This window comes from Ischnura elegans, chromosome 5 (assembly GCF_921293095.1).
Source record: "Ischnura elegans chromosome 5, ioIscEleg1.1, whole genome shotgun sequence".
NCBI classification, from domain to species: domain Eukaryota; kingdom Metazoa; phylum Arthropoda; class Insecta; order Odonata; family Coenagrionidae; genus Ischnura; species Ischnura elegans.
Window position 1 is genome coordinate 24510376 of NC_060250.1, and position 20097 is coordinate 24530472.

The 20097-nt window shown below is 37.2% G+C and overlaps 2 protein-coding genes across 4 annotated transcripts in view; one reads left to right on the forward strand and one right to left on the reverse strand.

The window, feature by feature from the left end:
• Positions 1–4741, forward strand: part of LOC124158592 (nuclear cap-binding protein subunit 3-like) — a 5881-nt gene extending 1140 nt beyond the window's left edge. The window contains exons 4-7 of one of the 2 annotated variants that reach the window (XM_046533752.1): positions 45–334; positions 413–626; positions 1716–1859; positions 3626–4741. In XM_046533752.1, coding sequence (XP_046389708.1) covers positions 45–334; positions 413–626; positions 1716–1859; positions 3626–4410 — 1433 coding nt within the window. In that variant the 3' untranslated portion in view covers positions 4411–4741. The remainder of the gene's footprint in view (positions 1–44; positions 335–412; positions 627–1715; positions 1860–3625) is intronic. The other variant, XM_046533753.1, reaches the window with a different exon arrangement.
• On the reverse strand, positions 4634–13509 carry LOC124158594 (glyoxalase domain-containing protein 4). Of its 2 annotated transcripts, none has more exons than XM_046533755.1 (6): positions 13207–13509; positions 12580–12629; positions 9510–9775; positions 7461–7616; positions 4971–5146; positions 4634–4874 (listed from the first exon to the last, which is right to left on the reverse strand). In XM_046533755.1, the coding sequence occupies exons 1-6, from the start codon at positions 13291–13293 to the stop codon at positions 4764–4766; spliced, it is 846 nt and encodes a 281-aa protein (XP_046389711.1). In that variant the 5' UTR covers positions 13294–13509; the 3' UTR covers positions 4634–4763. The 2 variants fall into 2 exon arrangements, with proteins under 2 accessions (XP_046389711.1, XP_046389712.1); XM_046533756.1 differs by lacking the exon at positions 13207–13509 and adding an exon at positions 12782–12846.
• Between the last annotated feature and the right edge of the window lie 6588 nt (positions 13510–20097).

Consider the following 20097-nt stretch of genomic DNA (forward strand, 5'->3'; position numbering starts at 1 on the left):
ATTTATCAGGAGTCATTCCAATGCATTTTCGTGTTTATTTTCAGGCAACGTAGTGTGGATGAATAATGTACAAGCTGCTAAAGCTATAGTCGAAATGACAAGGCCTATTAAAGGATTGGAAAACAGTCATCCTAAGGATCCTTTTGCAGAAGATAGAGTTTTGCCTGAAAGTAAAAGAAGGAGACTATCTAGTGAAAATGTTGTAGTAATGGTCACAGAAGTTGAGGACCAAGATAATGAGGTTTTGATGGTTGGGGATGATGATCCTGGTGAAGAAGAGGCCTCAAAAGCCAAGGAATCCCAAGAAAAGTCTACCTCACCGAATGTGGATGAAGTATGCTTGTGGTGAACATGGCTGTTAAGGAAGCCTATATTTATTATTCAATATTCATTAATGACGTTCTAATTTCAGGTTGGTGGAGATAATTTCAAAAGTGATGATTCTCAGGCTGCTAATGCTTCCGAAATTGACATACCTATCCCTCCTGGCCTATGGAGGTTAGGTAAACCAACTCCAAAAGCAAAACATATTCTGTTGCGTTATGCTTTGAAAACTGACCGTAAGCCTGCCCGTGCTGAAAAAATGAGTGACTACTATAAAAAGCATGGAAATCCAAATTATGGAGGTAAGAATGCATAAGATATTGTTTCCCTGCAAGGTGCTCATTCCCAAATATGATGGTTCATTCTCCCCCAGTCCACAGTAAATCATTTCAAATAAAAAATGGGCTGAATATGCCGCATGCTATTCACAATTCTATATCCAATGGAATTTAAGTTCGTTGAACTGCAAAGAGTTTCATTCATTTGCTATTTAACAGCATTAATCAGTATGATTAGTGTTTAATTCATTTATTCTCCCTGGAGACCCTTGACTGGGTGCCTTTCTTTGTTTTGATGATTTATGCATTTGACCAAACGATTCGTATATTTGGTGAAACCTATTGCAGAGTCAGTTTTCTTCTTGAAGTATTAAGGTAATTGATGATGGTAATAATACCATGGAAGCAATTTATTCAAGCGTTGTGTGTGGATTAGTTTCCTGTACTTTGAATTCATAACAAAGCCTTCCAATAATTAGTTGAATCCTCCCCCCCTTCCACGTTATGGTATACTATGTTTCTGTCTCCCATTTCGGTTCCCTTCTTCAATTGTCAATCATTACCAATAGGTCCCCACTCCTTTCATCCCACAGTTGGGCTAACAGTGTGTCGTCACTGGGTGCCCATTCCCCAAAATCCCACCAACTACTTATCCATCTCTTTTTGGCCATGGTTGTCAGTTACTCAGTTGCAGAGCTATCTTAGTTGTAGAATTTGAAGGCAATTACAACCGTGTAAGTGGTGGAATTTTATGAGTTAACGTAAACCCATACCACTGTCAAACTAAGTGAAGTTAACTGTGACAGAAAGTTGAATGGTAAGTTAAAGAAAATTAATGCTGGTTTTGAAAATTTTTGGTATTGTACTGCTCACTTCTATTTCAAAGCCATTTATTGTATAAGGTGCCTCCACCATTGTTGTGGGGTTAATATGAGGTCATTTTTTATGCCTTCATTAACCGGCTGTGTATTATTAAAAATAACGAAGTCAACTATTACATATATGTAATTATGTAATCCCTTTTTTGGGTAATTTTTAACAGTTGAATATGAGCTTTGTACGAACACCACATTTAATTAAACAGCAATTTTTTTCGCCATCCTTTTACTACAGGAATCAAAGGGCTCATAACGAAATCCCGAAAGAGGAGGTTTAGAGAGAAAGCCAATATGGATGCCAAGCCTCTGAAGGGGAACCCATGGGGCAGTTTAGCTGAAACTTGGGGTGACATTGACCGAAGAAAAGCAATGCTGCCAGGTAGTTAAGATCACATGAATCATAGGGAGCTAGTTTCCTATGAAATTTCTAATAAATTGGGCATATGAGCTCTAACATTTTCTGCTGCTGCAAGCAAACATTTAAGTACATGTCATGAAAATGTTAGTGTATCAGTCTCTCATCTAGTAGGATATTAGATTAGACCTACACTCTGTGTGAGACTGGATCATTTCACTTTGGTGGAAGTGAAGTTGAATTCTATATGGTTGAAAATTTTTCCTTTGGATGCAAAAAAAGTGTCTTGGGCTTTGATTGAATAGGGAGAATGTATCCTAATGATGGTAAGGAAGTCTATATTGACATAAGCTGGAGTAAAGCCCAGGAAACGTTTATGCAGTCAATTTATTTTCTTTGTGCAGTCTATGTATTCATGGAATTCTAAAATCATAACCACTTACTCTATGTTTTAACTTACCACCACAGCTACTTTGATGGATATAATTGCAAAATTGGAATTCCATTACTCAATTTTAATATGAACTGAATAGTATTAGGCAAAACATGATGGATGGCCCTGTGGAGATGAAGTGTGATAGTTCAGGAAGAAAAGGCAATGGTAGGTTCGATAATTAATTATCAATGTGTCTGGTTTCGGTGTGAAGTGTCATCTTTGGGCACTAATTATAGATGACTTGACTCTACTATTTAGTTCCCCTTAACCCTTCCACTCCATCTTAAAACTCCTGACTCATCTATATTTATGGAAATGATACCTCAAATAAGTGCCTGATGATAATACTTGGTATCAAAACTGGTCGCTTCAATAAATAATTGTGGAACCTGCCATTGCTTTACCTTAAACAGTTTTTAGGACTGTTCAGTTTGCCATTATCTCTATCATTTCTTCCAGCCATTGTTTTCGTTATATTCTCTTTGTTGTAATAGGTCGGCCTAATGTGCAATTTATACTATGTGCAAATTTTAATCCTTAAAAATGTTTTTCTTATCAATTTTTAGCCCAAGGTTATATTTCTCCTTTACAGAAGAATACCCATCTTCACAGGGCCAATGTACAAGTTTATCAAACTTCATCTAGTCCATAAAATTTTCATGTAGCGCAGCTAAATATTTATCTGCATAAATTAGACCATTTTATCTCTATTTTGTTTGGTCAGGAGTAAAATTTTAAAGATTTTTATGCCAAATTCTTTACTTTTACAATTTTTTTGATAATGTAAATTAAAAATGAATAATATTTGCTGTTATGCCTTGGCAATGTTAGAAAAGAAATATCTCAGGAATGCATTTATAGGATGCTGTAATGTGTTACTAAATTTAAAAAAAACTAATTTGATTAATTGGAAGAGGGATATCAGACACAAATAGTTTGTAATCGTAATTTTGTTGAGAGTTTGTTGAAGGCATCACATACTTAGTTTGATAAAATTATCAGTTTGGACTTGAATTTATATTTTCATTTAGTGGTAAATGTTCCATTAGTTGTTGAACGTATATTAAAATGTTTTGTCTTTGGTATGCTATGACACAAAATATTTTTTGATTAATGGCATTTAGCTGGCAAAATCATTTTTTTCTGGTAGCCCTCTTCTGGTTACATAAATTCTGATCCTGAAATGCATGTAAAAAATCAATTTAGTTTTTGAAAAGGCCGTAGCTTTCCTTTCTGAGAATTTAAAAAATAGGGTCCACTATGCAGTGATAAGTTGCTGTTTTGAAATTATTTCATTTGAATCAATATGCTTAGCTGTGTGACGAATAATACCTCTGATTTCCCTCACTTTCAGAAGCCTTTGATCGAGATGGTGAGATACCCCTTACCTTTTCAAACAGTGCACCTCATGTACAACGTCCCATACAAATGTATCCATTGGCTAGATCCAGTGTGTCAGCCAAGACCATCATGCCACGAGTGTCAAGGCCTTTACCCCAACGCAAGGGATTATCATCAGATCCTGAGTCAGACAAGTCTTCTGATGATGAGGATGGGAGCAGCACATCCCAGTGGCGACGTAAGATCAAGCAGCCTAGGATGCGCATGTATGCCGATGAGGAGGAAAAACGTGTCGAACGCCGTCGTGAGCTACAGAAGAGGGAGGCTGAGGTTGCGGCTGCTGTGTACAGTGGTATGGACCTGAAAAGTGTCACCCGTGGTGGTGGCGGCTTGAGGGAGGATGGGGTCAGCAAAAGGCAAATAGGGGACCTTCGTAGTCGACTCAGTAAGGATCGTGGGGACACAATGAAACGGGGAGGTGTGGCAGTCAACACTGTGAACAGGCCGAGCAGGGGGGCATCTTCCGTGTGGAATCGGTTAGCTCAGAGAGAGAAGGCGCTGATGGATGCCGAGGATGATGAAGATGAAGAAGAGGTTGAGGAGGACGAGGAAGAGGCAATAAGGGGTGGGAGTGAGGTTAGATCATCCAAGAGCCTGGACTTAAGGGCATCCCTCACCAAGAAGCCGTTTGAAGGTGATCTCAGGTCTAAGCTTAATAGGAGCAAAACTCTGAAGAACTCACCGCTAAGGATTGAAATAGACAATGATGAATACTATCGTGTGACTGGCTGTGACTGAGTAAGCATGAACAAGGATGCCATGATACAAAATGTCATTATTCCATGTGTGCTTTCTTTACATTGTTTTTGAGTGTTTCATTTGTGAAGCTATGAAATTCATTCTGTGAATGTGGTGTTGTTGGAACTTTTTTGTCGCCCAGCATAGTGTAAATAACTGATAATATGTGCTCTGACAGGTGGACATATTTTGTATTTTCAGTTAGGCCAAATATACTGCAAGGTAACATGAAATTATTTAATTAAAATATGGAAACAAGAAACCTTATAGGACAGAGACAAATCACAACATGTACCAAAATACTTGGTGAGTAAAAATAATTGCATAGTAATATATTTGCATATTTAATTGCATTATGATTTGTCAGTGCGGATATAACGATCCAAGAGAACATCCCCTTCTGGATCCACCTTAGATAATTCACGAAAACCTTCATCATCAACAAAGCATATTTCATGACCATCCTGAAAGAGAGGAGTTAAAATGAGAGAAAATAATTTAAGTAATTACGTGAGATTAAATAATGACATCACATAACATGAAAATATAAGTTTACTCACAGGATCGGCTAAGATGATAACACGAACAGTCGCTTTTCCAGGGGTGTCCAAAGAGATCAGAGGTGTGAGAATTTTTCCATTCATGGATTTAATTTTTTCATCAATAGCTGGTTGGTCATCGTATGGACAGGAAAATGCGATTCTTCCATAAGCAGAGGCATGGTCAACTGCTGTCCCTGTAGCAAAAACAAATTGATATATTTAGAACTTTTTGTAGGAATCCAATCCGTTGAGTGAGTTGGTCTGTGCTTACCAAGGTTTAAAGGTCTTTGTCACCACAATGAACATGAGTTATTCACCCAGTGGACCTCCAATATTGGTAACCACTGACCACAAGGGTTTAAGCATAAAACATAGGAAGGAAACCATTATCAATTAATCTCACAACAATTCTGCAAAAATAACTTCCTTAAATCCATTGAAGGGGAAATAACAGCAGCAAGACCAATAGGTCAAGATATAGACATTGTGTTGTAGAAAAATCATGTAGTACATCCATCCTAACCAATTTAAAAGATAATATTCAGGAAAAATGAAATCATTGCATTAGGTCACACAGATTGTACATATGTATGTAGTATGTTTTTTGGCATAATAGAGGGACAGAGGTTGCTAGATTTCATGACACAGATGTTCCAGCCTAGAACAACAAACAGCCATTGTAGCTCCACATTTGGATAAAAATTCAATGCTTAACACCTATATTAACTCGATGTACTTTTATTTTTTGAGACTTGACCTTACTATAATCCTTAAATCGGAAAATATTTTCCTTACTTTCCATGAGTCCATGATCAGCATAATCACGTGTAGTTCTTCATTTCAACATTCAGTACTCAACCCAAATGCAATGAAAATCAAATTACAATTTACATTTCAATGGTTCGTCATTGCTATTACTGGTTCCCAAGGAAATATAATGTTGATTAAAAAAATTGAGACTTTTCCACTACAATCATGATTTTAAGTCAAATACGAAGTGCAAAAGAAAATCGATTGAAATCTATCTTCATTTATATTACTTCTGAAAAGTAAAAACTGATACCAGGGTATGGAGCCCAATGCGATTTATGGACAGAAGCAGCAGAGGGTCTTTTTTTAAGTCCTGAGGGCAAGTTACCACAAAATACACGATACAAAAACCTTTTCCAGGAAAAAAAAACACGTTAGTGCCAAATTTCACAATGATCAGTGTTCCTACATATAAATAAATGTTAAGCAAAAGATTTAAAGATGATTTTTTTCAGTGATTTGATACAATACCGAAAATTGATCCTATCATTCAAGCAGCATTAGGGAATTTTAAAAGAGCCTTAGAAAAGTCAGCTACTAGCACACATAGTAAGTATGCTACCTGCAATCCACCTTCACCAAACACAAAATTCACTTAATAAGACACTTTTTATGAACATATTTCTCGTGATGCACAAAGGTTGAGAAAACACTTAGCTGTTTCACAAAATAAAATTTTATTTTGTGAAACAGCTAAGTGTTTTCTCAACCTTTGTGCATCATGAAGGAGTTTCACCATGTTACGCCAACCACCATCGCATTCATATTTCTCGTGTTTAGGGAGGGATACTTATGTTGTGATGTATTTAGTGATTTTCATACGATTCAAATCAGAAGAGTTGATTTTTGATTACAAGGTTTAACGTCCTTGTCACCACAATGAATATGAGTCATTCACCCCAGTGGCGCAGTGAGGGGGGGAATAAATCTCCCCCCCCCTGCGAGCTCAGAGAAATTTTTAAGTTTAATCCATTTTACTTAATTGGATGAGTACTTACAGCATAGTGTTAGGATTAATCAAATGTCCCTCACAAAGCCATAACCTTTTTGAATTTTTATTCTTAAAATTTTTCTGGAGGAGGGCCACTGCAACTCCTGCTTACCCTGGCAGGTATGCAATACCCCCACACCCCTAAGTATGAGTTGTGCCTAGCTTTGATTCCTAGCTATGCCCCTGATTCACCCAGAGGACCTTAAATATTGGTAAACCACAGACTAGCTCACAGAATCAGGTGGAGCTGCTAATTGGCTTAAATGAAATTAGAAGTACATATATTTCCTAAAGCCAATTAGAATAGGAATAAAAGGCTCTGAAACAGGTTTTCATTTGGAAAGGCAACCACCATCGTCTTTGGACAGATTGAGACATTTTCCTACCAGATGATGGTTGCCAAGCCAATCAAAAATCCACTTTTGAAGACTTTAATTCCTATTTTAATTGGTTTTAGAACATGTATACACATCTAATTTTCACCACCCGACGCGGTTGAAATCCTCATAAAAATTTAGATAGTACACTAAAAAACTACCAGAGATTTGAATATAAGCCTTAATCAGCCCTGAGGTGACTCAGGTTTGCTTCAGAATAAAGAATTTATAATTCCTAGCCTTTTCAAATTGACAGCATTTTGTAAAAAACCGAGCAAGTAATACTAAATATTAAATAATTAACTATTTTACATGATAACATTTCCTTACCTATGTCTTGTAATTCAAGTTTGGCCTGGCTTTCATCAAATCCAAGCACCACAGATTTATCGCTCTGTTGAAATATTTTGAGACCTAGAGTTCCATTCCAGTAATCAATGGATTTCTGGAGATTAGAACTTGCTAGTGTAACCTTCTGCACAGGATCTGAAATAATGAAAGAATAATATGCTGGCAAATAGCTTTATGGAACAAACTTATTACATATTAAGATGTAAAATTCAGTAACAAAGGCACACAATTAATGTAATTACTCTTTCTATTCCATTAACACTAAACTAAGAGGCTTTGATCGTATACAAAAAATCAATGACGGTTGTTAAATGAAGAGACAAGTGCACCTATATGCATGAATGTCAGAGTCCTAGTCTCATAGCTTCAGAAGATGTGGTTTAGGGAGTTTTGAAAATTAATCATGAGAAATGTCCAAAAACTGATGTTATTTACACACTTAAAAATGGACTTTTTTTTTTATTCATATATACGGCAATACACCTTTTTACAATTTGAAGATGATACAATAATACCAAATGACGGATAAACTATTTCAAGCACAAAATATCTATAATATAACGAGAATCTACAACCATCAAAATGTAAGCTAAATAACAGCAAATGCAACTAATCAATAAATCAATTGGAGACAAGTATATAAAGCAGAGCAAAACCCTGAGTCAGTCAAACATAAACCCCTCTAAGAAGCAGTTTAAGACATTCCCTCTTGAAGGCTTCGTAGCTGGTCCCGAAGATCTCGATCTCAACGCACACCCTGTTTCCAGTCCTCATCAGGCGAGGTATTGCACTGTGGTAGGAGTAGTTTGTCAGGACTTGAAAGTTCTGAGGCCACAAATTGCTAATAATCCCCGTACTGGATTGTCTCCCATTTGAAAGCAGCAGTGCATTTTTACAGTGAACACTTAAGAAATTCTTGTCACTATCAAATAGGGTTCGACCTCACGAATAAATAATTTGTTTTAGAACTTCTATGTTATGCATTTCACTTTTGTTCTACCCTGAAGGACCAAACGACTTTCCCCTCGGAGGGAAATTAATTTCTAGAATAACATATTTTTCGCTCCACATACATTTAAAAATATATACTACTTCATTTATTTGCACGACACATTAAGCACAAGCATACATATAATTAATAGGAAAGAAAGGGATAGGAACATATAATGGAAAAATGACGAGGACAACAGGGCTGTGATAGATGGAAAAAGCCAGAAATAAGATACATACTGCGGACAGTAATTAATTGCAAGATTGGAAATAATGATTTCTTATTTTCATTCTAATGTTCTTGCCCAGAATCAATATTTATCAGAAGCTCATAGGATTCAAATATTTAGAAAATTGCTAAATTTTCATAACTAAACACAGAATTCATATTGATACCAATCACCTCTCCACCGGCCATGGTGCTACCAAAATCAGTATTTCACGATCAGTGGCGGGGACACTTGTCACTCGTATACTTACAACTTTTTTTCTGAGAAAATTCTGAGAAAAAAAGTTCATTTATTTTCTTTATTTTTTGAGTCAATCTCAAATTTACTTTGTTGAAAGTATCTTAATTCAAGTGATAAGAATGGAATTTAATACTTGAATTTAAAAAACAGAAAAACAAGAGAAGGTAAGCATTAAAAAAATCGAAATGAAAAAGGTGATTCACAAAAATTTAATTTTGAACCTAACTGCTCTTAATTTTTTGAAACTACCCATCACCAAAATGAAAAATCCTTTACCGAACACCTCAATATACAACATATGCACAAGTAGTATGCTTTGTAGTTTATTTCCATTGTTGATAACCAAATGCTTTCAAAAAATTTGATATACATTGGGAAAAGAATTTTATCTGTCTATAAATGAGGCCAGAAAACATTTATGATTACGAAAAAAATTAATAGGGCTAACCTACTCCCAAACATATTCCTCACTGAAATTAATGAGTGTAACAACAACGAAGGGCATGGAAATTCACCACCTAACTAGCAGAGAGACTGATACAAATGGATGATGAAAAATCATATTTACCTTTGTCCTTGGGCTGTGGTTCATCAAGAAGGAAAAACCTATAGCCACCAGGTGCCTCCAGAACATGACGACCATCCTCTTCCTTTATTGGCCAATTATGCTCCTTTGCTCTAGCAATTGCTTCTTGAGACTTAATGGTGAATCCTATGAAATCATTTCCTTTGGCGTACGACTTCACACCGTAGTTATAAGTCAATTCAACCACAAAATGGGTATCTTCGGGGCCATAACCCACCATCGTCTTACTCCATCGATTAGCGTACGGACTGAAAAAAGGAAAATAAAAAAATTCAGCAATGAAAAAACACTCAGTTGGATTCCACATAATTTCATTGAAAAGAGTTCAATAATTATTTCACAAATTGAAGAAAACCTACAACAAATTTTTGTAGGCTTAGGGGTTGTTTGATCTACATAAGCAAACCCATAACATTCTCATTCCTGTTATCTTCGATTACTTTTTATATCCTTCATCTTTTTGTAAAAAAGCACATGCTGTACCAGTTAAGCAATGCACGTTCAACTCATCTGAATACATTTTATTCCTATCATTAACCACTAATTTCCAATAGGTTATAGACCCAGAAATTCTTAATTAAAATTACATTATTAGTATTAGCACTAAGTTTTAGAAGCTTAAAGCATAGTTTAGAAGTTTTAAGCATCATCAAAAATAGAGAGTTCTGGTGGAAGTGGCTCCATTTTTTCAATCTAAAGGTTAAGCAAACAATTTGACTATAAGGACTGGAAATATGCTTATTTTATGCTGTTATTTCACAAAAAATTACGTGATTATGCCTCTGACAAACAGACTCCCTCTTCCTACGAGTATGTTGGAAATGAAGACCAGACTGCATTATCCAAAATTTCTCAGTCAATTGAGCCAGAGCTTTATGCACACTTGCGTGAAGCAACTTCCGCAAAGGATGCATGAATCCACCTCGCTGAGACATTTGAACCGTAAGGTACTATGTATTGAGCATCTTGCAGCCTTGTCACAGCTGATTAATGTGTGGCTGTCAACTTCCATGTCCAGTTATGTTGCTCATAAATCGGATACAGTAGTAAGGACATTAGGAAGAGAATTGCATTAGCAAAGGAGGCGTTCATGAACAGGAAAAAGCTTCTGAGAGGATCGTTACGACAGAGTTTAAAGAAAAGGTTAGTGCAGAGTTTGATCAGGAGTGTAGCGCTCTACGGTGCGGAAACGTGGACATTGAGGAAAGAAGATGAGAGAAAATTGGAGGCATTCGAGATGTCGGTATGGAGAAGAATTGAGAAGGTGAAATGGACGGAGAGGAAAGGGAACGACTAAGTGCTGGATATTGTTGGCGAGGAGATGCAGCTTTTAGATGAGGAACGGAGGAGACAGAATGTATGGATGGAGCAAATACTTAGAGGGGAGGGGATGTTGAAAATGTTGTTAGAGGGTAGAATGTTAGGGAAACGAGGGAGGGGAAGGAAAAGAATAGGATTTTTAGATAGATTGAAAAGGAGTAGGCCTTACAGTGAATTGAAGAAGGCAGTGCTGTAGTGATCCGGAAATGGAAGATTTCCATTTCCAAAATATGCATAAATATGTTGTTGTGTGACGCCTCAGAATAGCCAGCTATGACAAACTATGCCTCGGGATTTGCACCTTTTCACTTTCTAGAAGGCGTAACCTTCCTCTTCGACGAAAACATCCTGGTTCCACTTCCCTATATAATGGCACAGTGTAGATGCAATTGTCACTTGGGCACTCAGGGACTCTCGCACTCAGTAACTCTACTCAGTCACTGGTCTGTCAGTAATGTAGCCGTCAGTTGGAGTCAAAGTGCGGGCCTTATGGCCCGTGCGACCGAAGCGCCTCGCTATCCACCCGTGCCATCACCAGCAGCTCCTCTCCTTCCCGAGACATTGGTAATATTCTAAATTTTGGCTATTCTACACACACAAATTCGTTATTACTTCATGCCTTTTGCTTGAATTGATTTTGATATTGGGTTTTTGAATGGAAATAAACTTTGGGTAAAAACTTTAAATACTTGTGTGTAATTATTCGCATCCCGACACCAAGGGCAAGAACCCGCACCCCTTACAGTGCTGGAAGGAAAGGGAGGCTCCCAGATCACTTCTATAGTACTCCATGGAAACCTACCTTATTCAATAGAATACTGTAATAATAATATCGCTCATATGATGTCCGCTGTGCAGAAGTTGACAGATTCCAAGTTCACAAAGAAAGAATTGGTGGGATCTATGACGCTGATTGGGCCTGACATCATTCATCGGCTTAAGGGGATGATTATAGACTACTCTGGGAGAAACCTCACTGCTTAACATCATCAATGCAAGAATGATGGCAGTAGAAGGCTGACGAGAGTTGGAGAATGGGAAGGAGTCTACTTCTGCATTAGCTGTCAACCGTTAAGGCTGCTGCTGAAATCATCATTTGAGTGTGGGTATTGACATATGAAGGGAAATGTTAAGAAAAATTTTTTCAAGCAGAAACGAGTGGAGGAGCACAACACCAGAGGAAATCAAGAAAATGGTTCAAGGTTGAGTGTTGGTGAAAAGAATTCCAGTAAGATAGTAAATTATAGTAAAAGATAGGTTGTTCCAGATGTAGTTATTCCAAAGGAATAAATCTGTTCAAGGAATTGCACGGTTTAGTCCAGCTGAACTTACAATCTTGTTCCACTGGAATGAATCTGGCAGTAGGGCACCTTGTTCTAATGCAACCAAATCAATCAGGCTGTACCTATCAGATCAGAAATAGCTCCCTCTCCACCTCACCTTCTTGCCAAAATTCTCTACTACCTTCTTTACCTCTCACTGTACCCACAATATGTTCCTACAGAATAAAAATGGCTGAAGTGTATCTTGAGCAAAGATACAAAGGCTCTACATTGCACATCCCTAACTTCAATTATGAGTAGCTATTGAGAATGGATAGATCATTGATAGCATGCCTTACTTGCTTAGCTCACCAACTTTACTCGCTAGCACCAGCCAGATGTATGGCTACAGCACATTTCATACTTACTTTGAATTTAATTGAAAAAAGGAAAAAGAGAATACTCCTTACCCATTACATGCTGCTTCACAACCTTCACTGAATTCTTCGTGCCTCAGGGTCTACAAAATAAAGACAAACAAAGAAATATAGTTTCATTTTTATTGCCAAGAGATAAGAATTTTCTATTTTTATTCATCAATCTCCAAGGTACAAAGATGACAGTTGTAATTGGCTTTATGTTATGATGCTTCCTGATGCGTAAATGACTTACACGATTAATTCGTGGCAGTTGGGGAACATAATCGTACCTAACTCCCATCAAGATGAACAAATATTACGCAAGCACTCTTAATTCATAGAAACTATCGCTTCCTTTCCATCCAATGAAACCGCAAGGTCAAATGACTAATTAAATAACCCTTTGATGCATTGAATTCTTTCTAAGACAAGGACAACTTCTCAGCACAGAAAAATACTCATTTAGTACAAATCCAAAGTATCAGCAAAAATACAATACTTTTTCGTAAACACATTAGTAATAAAATCGTAACATTTAAAGATTCCAGTATTACGAACAGGACGAATGAGATTAATGGGTGCCATAACACCTAGACACCGAAACTCGTGGGAAAGCAGATTAAAGCATGAAAGAATATCAACTCATAGTTTTATATAATAAAAAGGATTTTCACGAACCTTCATTCCCAATATTTCACGATAGAATTTCGCTGTCAACGTCCTGTCAGCAACTTTAAAGACAAAATGTAGAGCTCGACCCCTCATGATCGAATAGCCGTGAATGTTTACAACAACTTAAGCAATATAACTCTTCGAATCCTCTCCAACTTACTATCCAGCGGACAATGGGTCTAAAACGAAGAAGCTACTTTGGTAACGTCCGTGAACACCTTTCCTGATAAATGGAAACGGATATTGCGAAGCAAAACTCCGGAATCACGAGTCAAGAGCCACGGATTTTTTTTCCTTGTTCACCTGTTCACCGCTATGCGATCAAAGCGACAAACATTCCTGAGACCTGTGGTGGAATTATTAACTATCTGAACCGCTAGCGCCACAAGCCACAAGCCTTGGTAATACCTACTGGCGGTAAACTCAAATGTACCCTGAAGAAGACCCAGTATAAGGAAGTATATGGCAAGATTATTTACAGTGTCATTTAAGGTGATTTTTTAATAGCTTTTCTAATTCATCTTTTTAAATAATTTCTAAAAAAGTGGTGCTCAACAAATTACACTTACCAGTAAAGGATTGTCTCAAACTACATCTGTTATTCAAATTCGATCAAACGGTCCACCTTTAATTTGTACGAAACTGTAAAAGAAATTTACCTAATGCTATAAAGAGAAACAAAAAATTGAAAGATTAAAAAGGTTGTTTCATTTTATTTAGTACAAAAGTGCTTTCATAGTGTCAAGGAATATTTATGTGAGCTATAACTTGAGTTTTCTTTTTTGATGTGCCTTATACATTTACTAAGTGATCGTTTCTTATGTAGTCTCCGCTCGGAAAATAAATATATTAATATCATTCTCATAGGACTACTACTAAGAAGGAGTGGAATCAAAGCTAAATACTTTTGTTAGAGGTAGAATATGGCTGTAATATATTTATTTTCAAAATACCTGCTTTACCCACCCAGTCAACACAACAATAGGTCACAATAGCCCACTATGACCACAGTACGGCCACATTGTGGCCGTACTGTGGTCATAGTGGGTTGCCATTATGGCCCCATAGTGGTTTTGACCCCTGGCCATAGTAAGGCCAAATTTTGGCTCACCATAATGTGGCTTAAGTGTGGATAATACACTTTCTTTATATCAGCTGAATCAATCAACTTCCATTTTAACCCCTCAAGCGCAGCAGGCATTTAATTAAATCCCATCTCAGCGGCCGGATGAGATTTAAAAATCTTCGCCTTTTTGGTATACTATCATTCAATAATTTATATCTTTCTTAATATACGATCAGTATCGTTGAAAATTTTTGTAAACTTGCGTATTACAATGCGCTACTATATAATAATTTTTTGAGCGATTGGAAAAAAATATTTATTGTTTTATGTATCTCTTTTTATGAACTAATGAATTAATTTTCAATTTTGAAATATTTTTATTTGGTTTCGAATAAGCTACGAGATCTCTAACATTCCATGCATTTAAAAAATACAATTACATGATGTAATTTAGTTATTTGGGTTTGAAAATTTCATAACAGATTGGATACTTTCGATAGGATTACCCGTTTCGCCTACTTGAAAATTTACCACTCCGCCCACTTCTCTGACTTTGTTCCATTGTTACCGTATCATTTCATACAGGTAATCACATGCTAATGTTTCAAACGTCAATATCCAAATATTCAAATGATTTACCTTAGAAAATCTGCTCTGACATGATTTGAAGCAATCCAAACATAATCCCACTGCACATTTTTCACAACAGTACACGCAAACTCTTCATTTCCCATGTTACGCACAAACTGCACACCTCCTTTGTGACTTTGATTTCTTCCCAGCTGCAGGAATTGTCTTTAGGAAATCAATTTTTGTGAGTCTTGGTACTAAATTGTGTAATGAGTGACGGCCAAGTCCAAACAGTTCGTATGACGTTGGATATTTCAAAAATATTATCTCGCCCAATGGCACGCGAAATGATAAGTCAAATTTTTATACGTGTTTTTCCTGTGAACAACATATGAATTTAGGACTGCCTCATTCAATAGTCTCCTAAATAACTTCATACATCACTTGTAATGGCGTTTTCTTTCCATTACGTACGAATGCAATAACAGGTCCTTGAAATTCACCCCACCAATGATTTTACTATAGCCTAACACACAAACAGACTTCCGAGTATCTTTTTTGCCTTTCAATACTATTCCCATTTTGTAGGATCCCCAATGATAAAAAATACCACACACAGGAAGTACACTCGATGAGAATTTCAGCACACTGCCTGAACGAACACCACACAGCATGAATGACTCTGGTGGACTGGGTGGACTGAAGCTCGAGGTTTAGAAGCTCCCTCAAGAGACGAGAAAACATCTCGAAGGGGCCCTGGTATACGCTGACTGTTTAGATGGAATCTTATCTTCGTTGATTAGTGTCCAGAAAAAAAATAAAAAAATAAATGCAGAGCGAAGCACATGGCCCCTATGCTTAGGACGCTTAGGACTAACGAGGCGGACCAAACACACTAGGGGCTCGAGGTGACGACAAACAAGGAGAAGACGGAGAGATGGCATTGAGCTTAGAAGATACCGTATCTCAAGCTAAAATAGCTGACCCTTCTAGACATCTCTCAAGCAGAATAGGCGGAAGTTTTCATGATAGAACAGCTGAAAGAAGGCGATGAGTTTTTGGACCGAAGTCGTCAAGGCGCTGGTTTAAAACGGAATTTTATCGAAGCATTTTTTAAAAATCTTGAAGGCATAAAACCGCTATGAATATTTTATTGGAAAGGAAAAACATTTCTTCAAAAGATAGAGTAATAAGTTTTAATTTAACATACAATATCTGGCGGGAAAAAATATTATAAACAGTAGGTCAGGAAGCGTACTGGGTATGCATGACGGCGGCATACGAAATTTAAAGGGCGCGTACTGGGTACGCATGACGGCGTTGAGGGGTTAATAACTGACATACTAACCCATATCAATAGCAACCGTAATATACTTATGTTTACAAATGTTTGGTTTGCCAAACTGTGGCATTCCTGAGACAATCCACAGTGTGGCCATAGTTTGACATGTTTGGCAAGCCAATCTATTGCTTGCCGCATGGCAACCACAGTCTGGCCATAATATGGCAAGCTGTGGCTAGCCATACCCAGCCGGCACAGCCCATACTGCATCTATATGTGAAGTGGATGCAATGTGTGACAGGATGTGCTAGGTACCAAATATCCTTCAGCCATCCTTTGGTAGTTGCACCTATGTATGCCATATTTTTCATGATGTGGTTTAATACTTAATAATGTCTGCAAATCCTCGCATTAATTATTATAAAATATTAAGAATTATTCTTATGATAATTATTCACTGCTATAGCCATAGTTGCCACAGGTAAACCACAATTCGGCCACAGTGTGGCCGTAATAGGGTGGTTTCCTATTTTTTTTTTATTGCCTAAATCGAAAGATTATTACTCCTGGAGTTTGCATTTCACGCTCTTAGATTTTCGAATGACGATATCTATTTTTTGCGAATAAACGAAAAGTAAAAATTTTCAAGCGTGCGAAAATGCGACGGCTAAGTAGGAATGATGGGAAAAAGTCCGTGTGACGTATTTCTGGTTCCCACTGCCGCCCTGTGAGGTGACCTTGAGGCGAGGCTTGAGTGCTGATACGATGCAGGCTGCTAGCAGGTAGCGCTTGGCTTAAATATGGATTATTACTACCTAATCAATCGAAGGAAACTTTCCGACTTTAGACAATGTTAATAAGTGATTATTAAGAGATATTTCCCTGAGCTCTGCGTCTCATGCATGCATTGGTAATCTCAGACGATGTAAAACTCCTATCCTCTAGTGTAGAAACTAGGTCATGTGGCGTCATGTGGAGTGGAATCGCATGGGTGCCATTCTGGCCTTTTTTCAAATGAGGTTAAAATTGACCATTGCCATTCATCTAAACTGGGATTTCTAAAACCATATAATTTGTATATTATGAAAACCCTAATGGTGGGTAACGAATAGCAATCAATGCATTTCATTTTCTTTGATGAAGGAAACTACCCTATTGTTGTGTTGACTGGGTAGTCCTATGAAGCTAACTGATCAAATCACCTTACATAAATTCTAGGCACTATTGCCATTTCTGGGCGATCAACTGGAGAATGTACATATATTAAAAGTGTTTGGATAATATGGAGGATAGTATTACCCCTCCCCCATAGGCATAAAAGCTTTTTCTAATTTGGAAGGGTTTTCTAATATTTACCTCATCCAACTTGTATTTATGGCTTTGTAACCTTAGGTATAATAAATGATATAGTGGCTTGAAATTTACCCTTTTTTTACAGTTGAATTCCATAATGTGTTGGGAGAGTAAATGTACCTATTACATATATAGTCAGATTACTGGACTCTTAGAACTCGCTCCCTTAAGGGATAATTATCCCTTAATCTCCTTTCCGCAATGTCCTACTTATGCTCACTAGAAGCAGTTCAGGCCGCAAGCATGAGCCATGGACCATCCCTCCCTTAGCACAGCAAATATTTCTCCCTGATGAATGAATTATTTAACGATACTCAAATCTTCTTTGTACTCAAGGGAAAATGATTCCGAATTCACTTGTGTATTTCCCTCACTGGGCTGGGCAGTATTTCAAATATCAGCATTTAAAATACGAATTTCAAATACATTTGTAATTTGCATTAGGTATTTCAAATATACAACCTGAATGTATACCTTGTATTTTGTATTGCAAATACCAATTTGTAATAATTGTACTACATCTCAACATTGAGGTATTAGAGAGATGGATTACTGGGACATTAAGTAATAACACTAGTTACTGGGATAACCATGTGACTGACACTGTAGGTTAGGTGACATCTCGGGAGCTCATTGTAGACAAGACTGCCTATGAGGAGAGAGGATGCGGATCGAAATCATCATGGTTCTGGGTTATGATTGGTTGGGTGAGGGTGGTGATGGTCTGGCCACATCATATATTTATTATATCACAACATCAATTAGAAATATACAGCAGTGTCACCATAACATGACATTCATTGAAGTAAATTATAATTAGTAATCTTTTATTTAATATTTAGATATACTACATGATTTTTTGTATTTTTGCATTCTAAAATAAAAAATGCAATAGTAAAATACTTTTGAAGTAGCTCTGATATCATTTCTGTAACGTTATGCTTCAGAGATTACTTGATTTTCATTCAGTGGTGTATACATATGGGGGCACAGGGGGGGAGGCGCAACCCGCCAACCCCCCTTGCACGTCCGCCCGCATTACTGACTGCAGAACCACAATTGTAACTTTTGTATATCATAAGATGGCATTCTCTTGTATATGTGTAAGATCATTTCATATAAAACTTTCTTAAACTTTGCATGTAACTAGATTACCGTATGTGTCTGTATATAGTCCCCCCTTTTTTTCCAAAAATGCCTGTGGCAAAAGTAAAGGGGGGGACTATATTCAAACGCATTTTTTTAACTTTTCCCGAAACTGAAGCCTCAAAATTAGGGGGGGGGACTATATTCGGAGAAATACGGTATTTTTCATTATGATGAAAGTGAAGGTAGCCCAAGGTGCCCCCCACTTGAGTTTTTTCTGTATCCATTATTATTTTCATTAGAATCACTGTCTTCATGTTTGCAACTATCCATTACGTACCAAGGCAGATTACATTTTTTAAGATCTTTTCTTTTTCATACAAATGTATTTTGTACTTTGAAAAGTATTTAAAATACTATTTTGTAGTTGTTTTTTCAATTCCCCAAGTAAAAGGTATTTTGTGTTTTGCATTTCAAATGCATTTCGAGCGATATTTTGTGTTTCAAATACTCCTTGGCCTGTATTTTGCCCAACCCTGTTCCTTAACCATTTTAAGTGCCAGCTGCCCTATTAATTGGCCCAAGGGGTACCTATGTGCGAAGAATGCCATGAGGCCATCTATTGGATTAAATAAATATTGAATTTGAGAATTATTCCCAAGTTGTGCAGAAGACATAACAATGTAGGTAAAGATTTTTATTGATAATGTATGCATTAGTAGCAAAAAGAAATTACCTCAACATATTCATATTGAAATCTTTATACAATTCTGATGACACTTATACAAATTAGTCACAAAATTTCTGGCACTCCTGATGTGCACCAGTTTAAAGAGGTTGGCACCAGGGGTACAGCTAAGAATTAAGGCTAGGGGTGTTTTTTGGCGCAACTAATACATTGGGGTATGAGGGTGTTGCATACCTGCCAGGGTAAGCAGGAGTTGCGGGGGCCCTCCTCCAGAAAAATTTTAAGAATAAAAATTCAAAAAGGCCAAGGTTATGGTATTCTGAGGGATGTAGAGGGAGGGATCAAAGCAGCGGGTATTTCATACCCTCCAGATCTCCCAGAATTAGTTGCATCTAAAACCCCTGCTGGCCGTAATTCCTAGCTGTGACCCTGAACCATGCTATTATGAGGGCAGAATGAACTATGTACCACCAGCAAAACTCGGCATTCAATGTCACAGAGACAGGGGGAACCAGAGTGCTAAATTTTGGCTGGAACGCATGGGAAAGTCACTCCAACACCTCTCAGGGAAAAATCAGTTTATTCAAAATGTCATTATTTTATATATTTGGTAAATGTGATCCTCATTGTAACTTTTACTACAAGTTTAAAGGCTCAGAAGTTTAAAGGGGGCATTGGCTCATATTTGAAAATCATACCTTCAATCCTATGATACACCTATAATCAAATTCTGGTACCTAAAATTTTAGGTATTAAGAACTGGGGAACCACCAATTGAATATAAGAGATGGTTCCGAGATCTATATGGATCGACAGCTCCATATGCTGACAAGAACAGAGGCCTAGTGTCAG

Coding starts and splice junctions, on each gene's coding strand:
- LOC124158594 (XM_046533755.1), bottom strand. CDS start 13,293: ATGAGGGGTCGAGCTCTACATTTTGTCTTTAAAGTTGCTGACAGGACG. Junction 5,147..7,460: donor ACTTGAATTACAAGACATAG/GTAAGGAAATGT, acceptor TTTTTGCTACAG/GGACAGCAGTTGACCATGCC. Junction 4,875..4,970: donor TTATCATCTTAGCCGATCCT/GTGAGTAAACTT, acceptor CCTCTCTTTCAG/GATGGTCATGAAATATGCTT.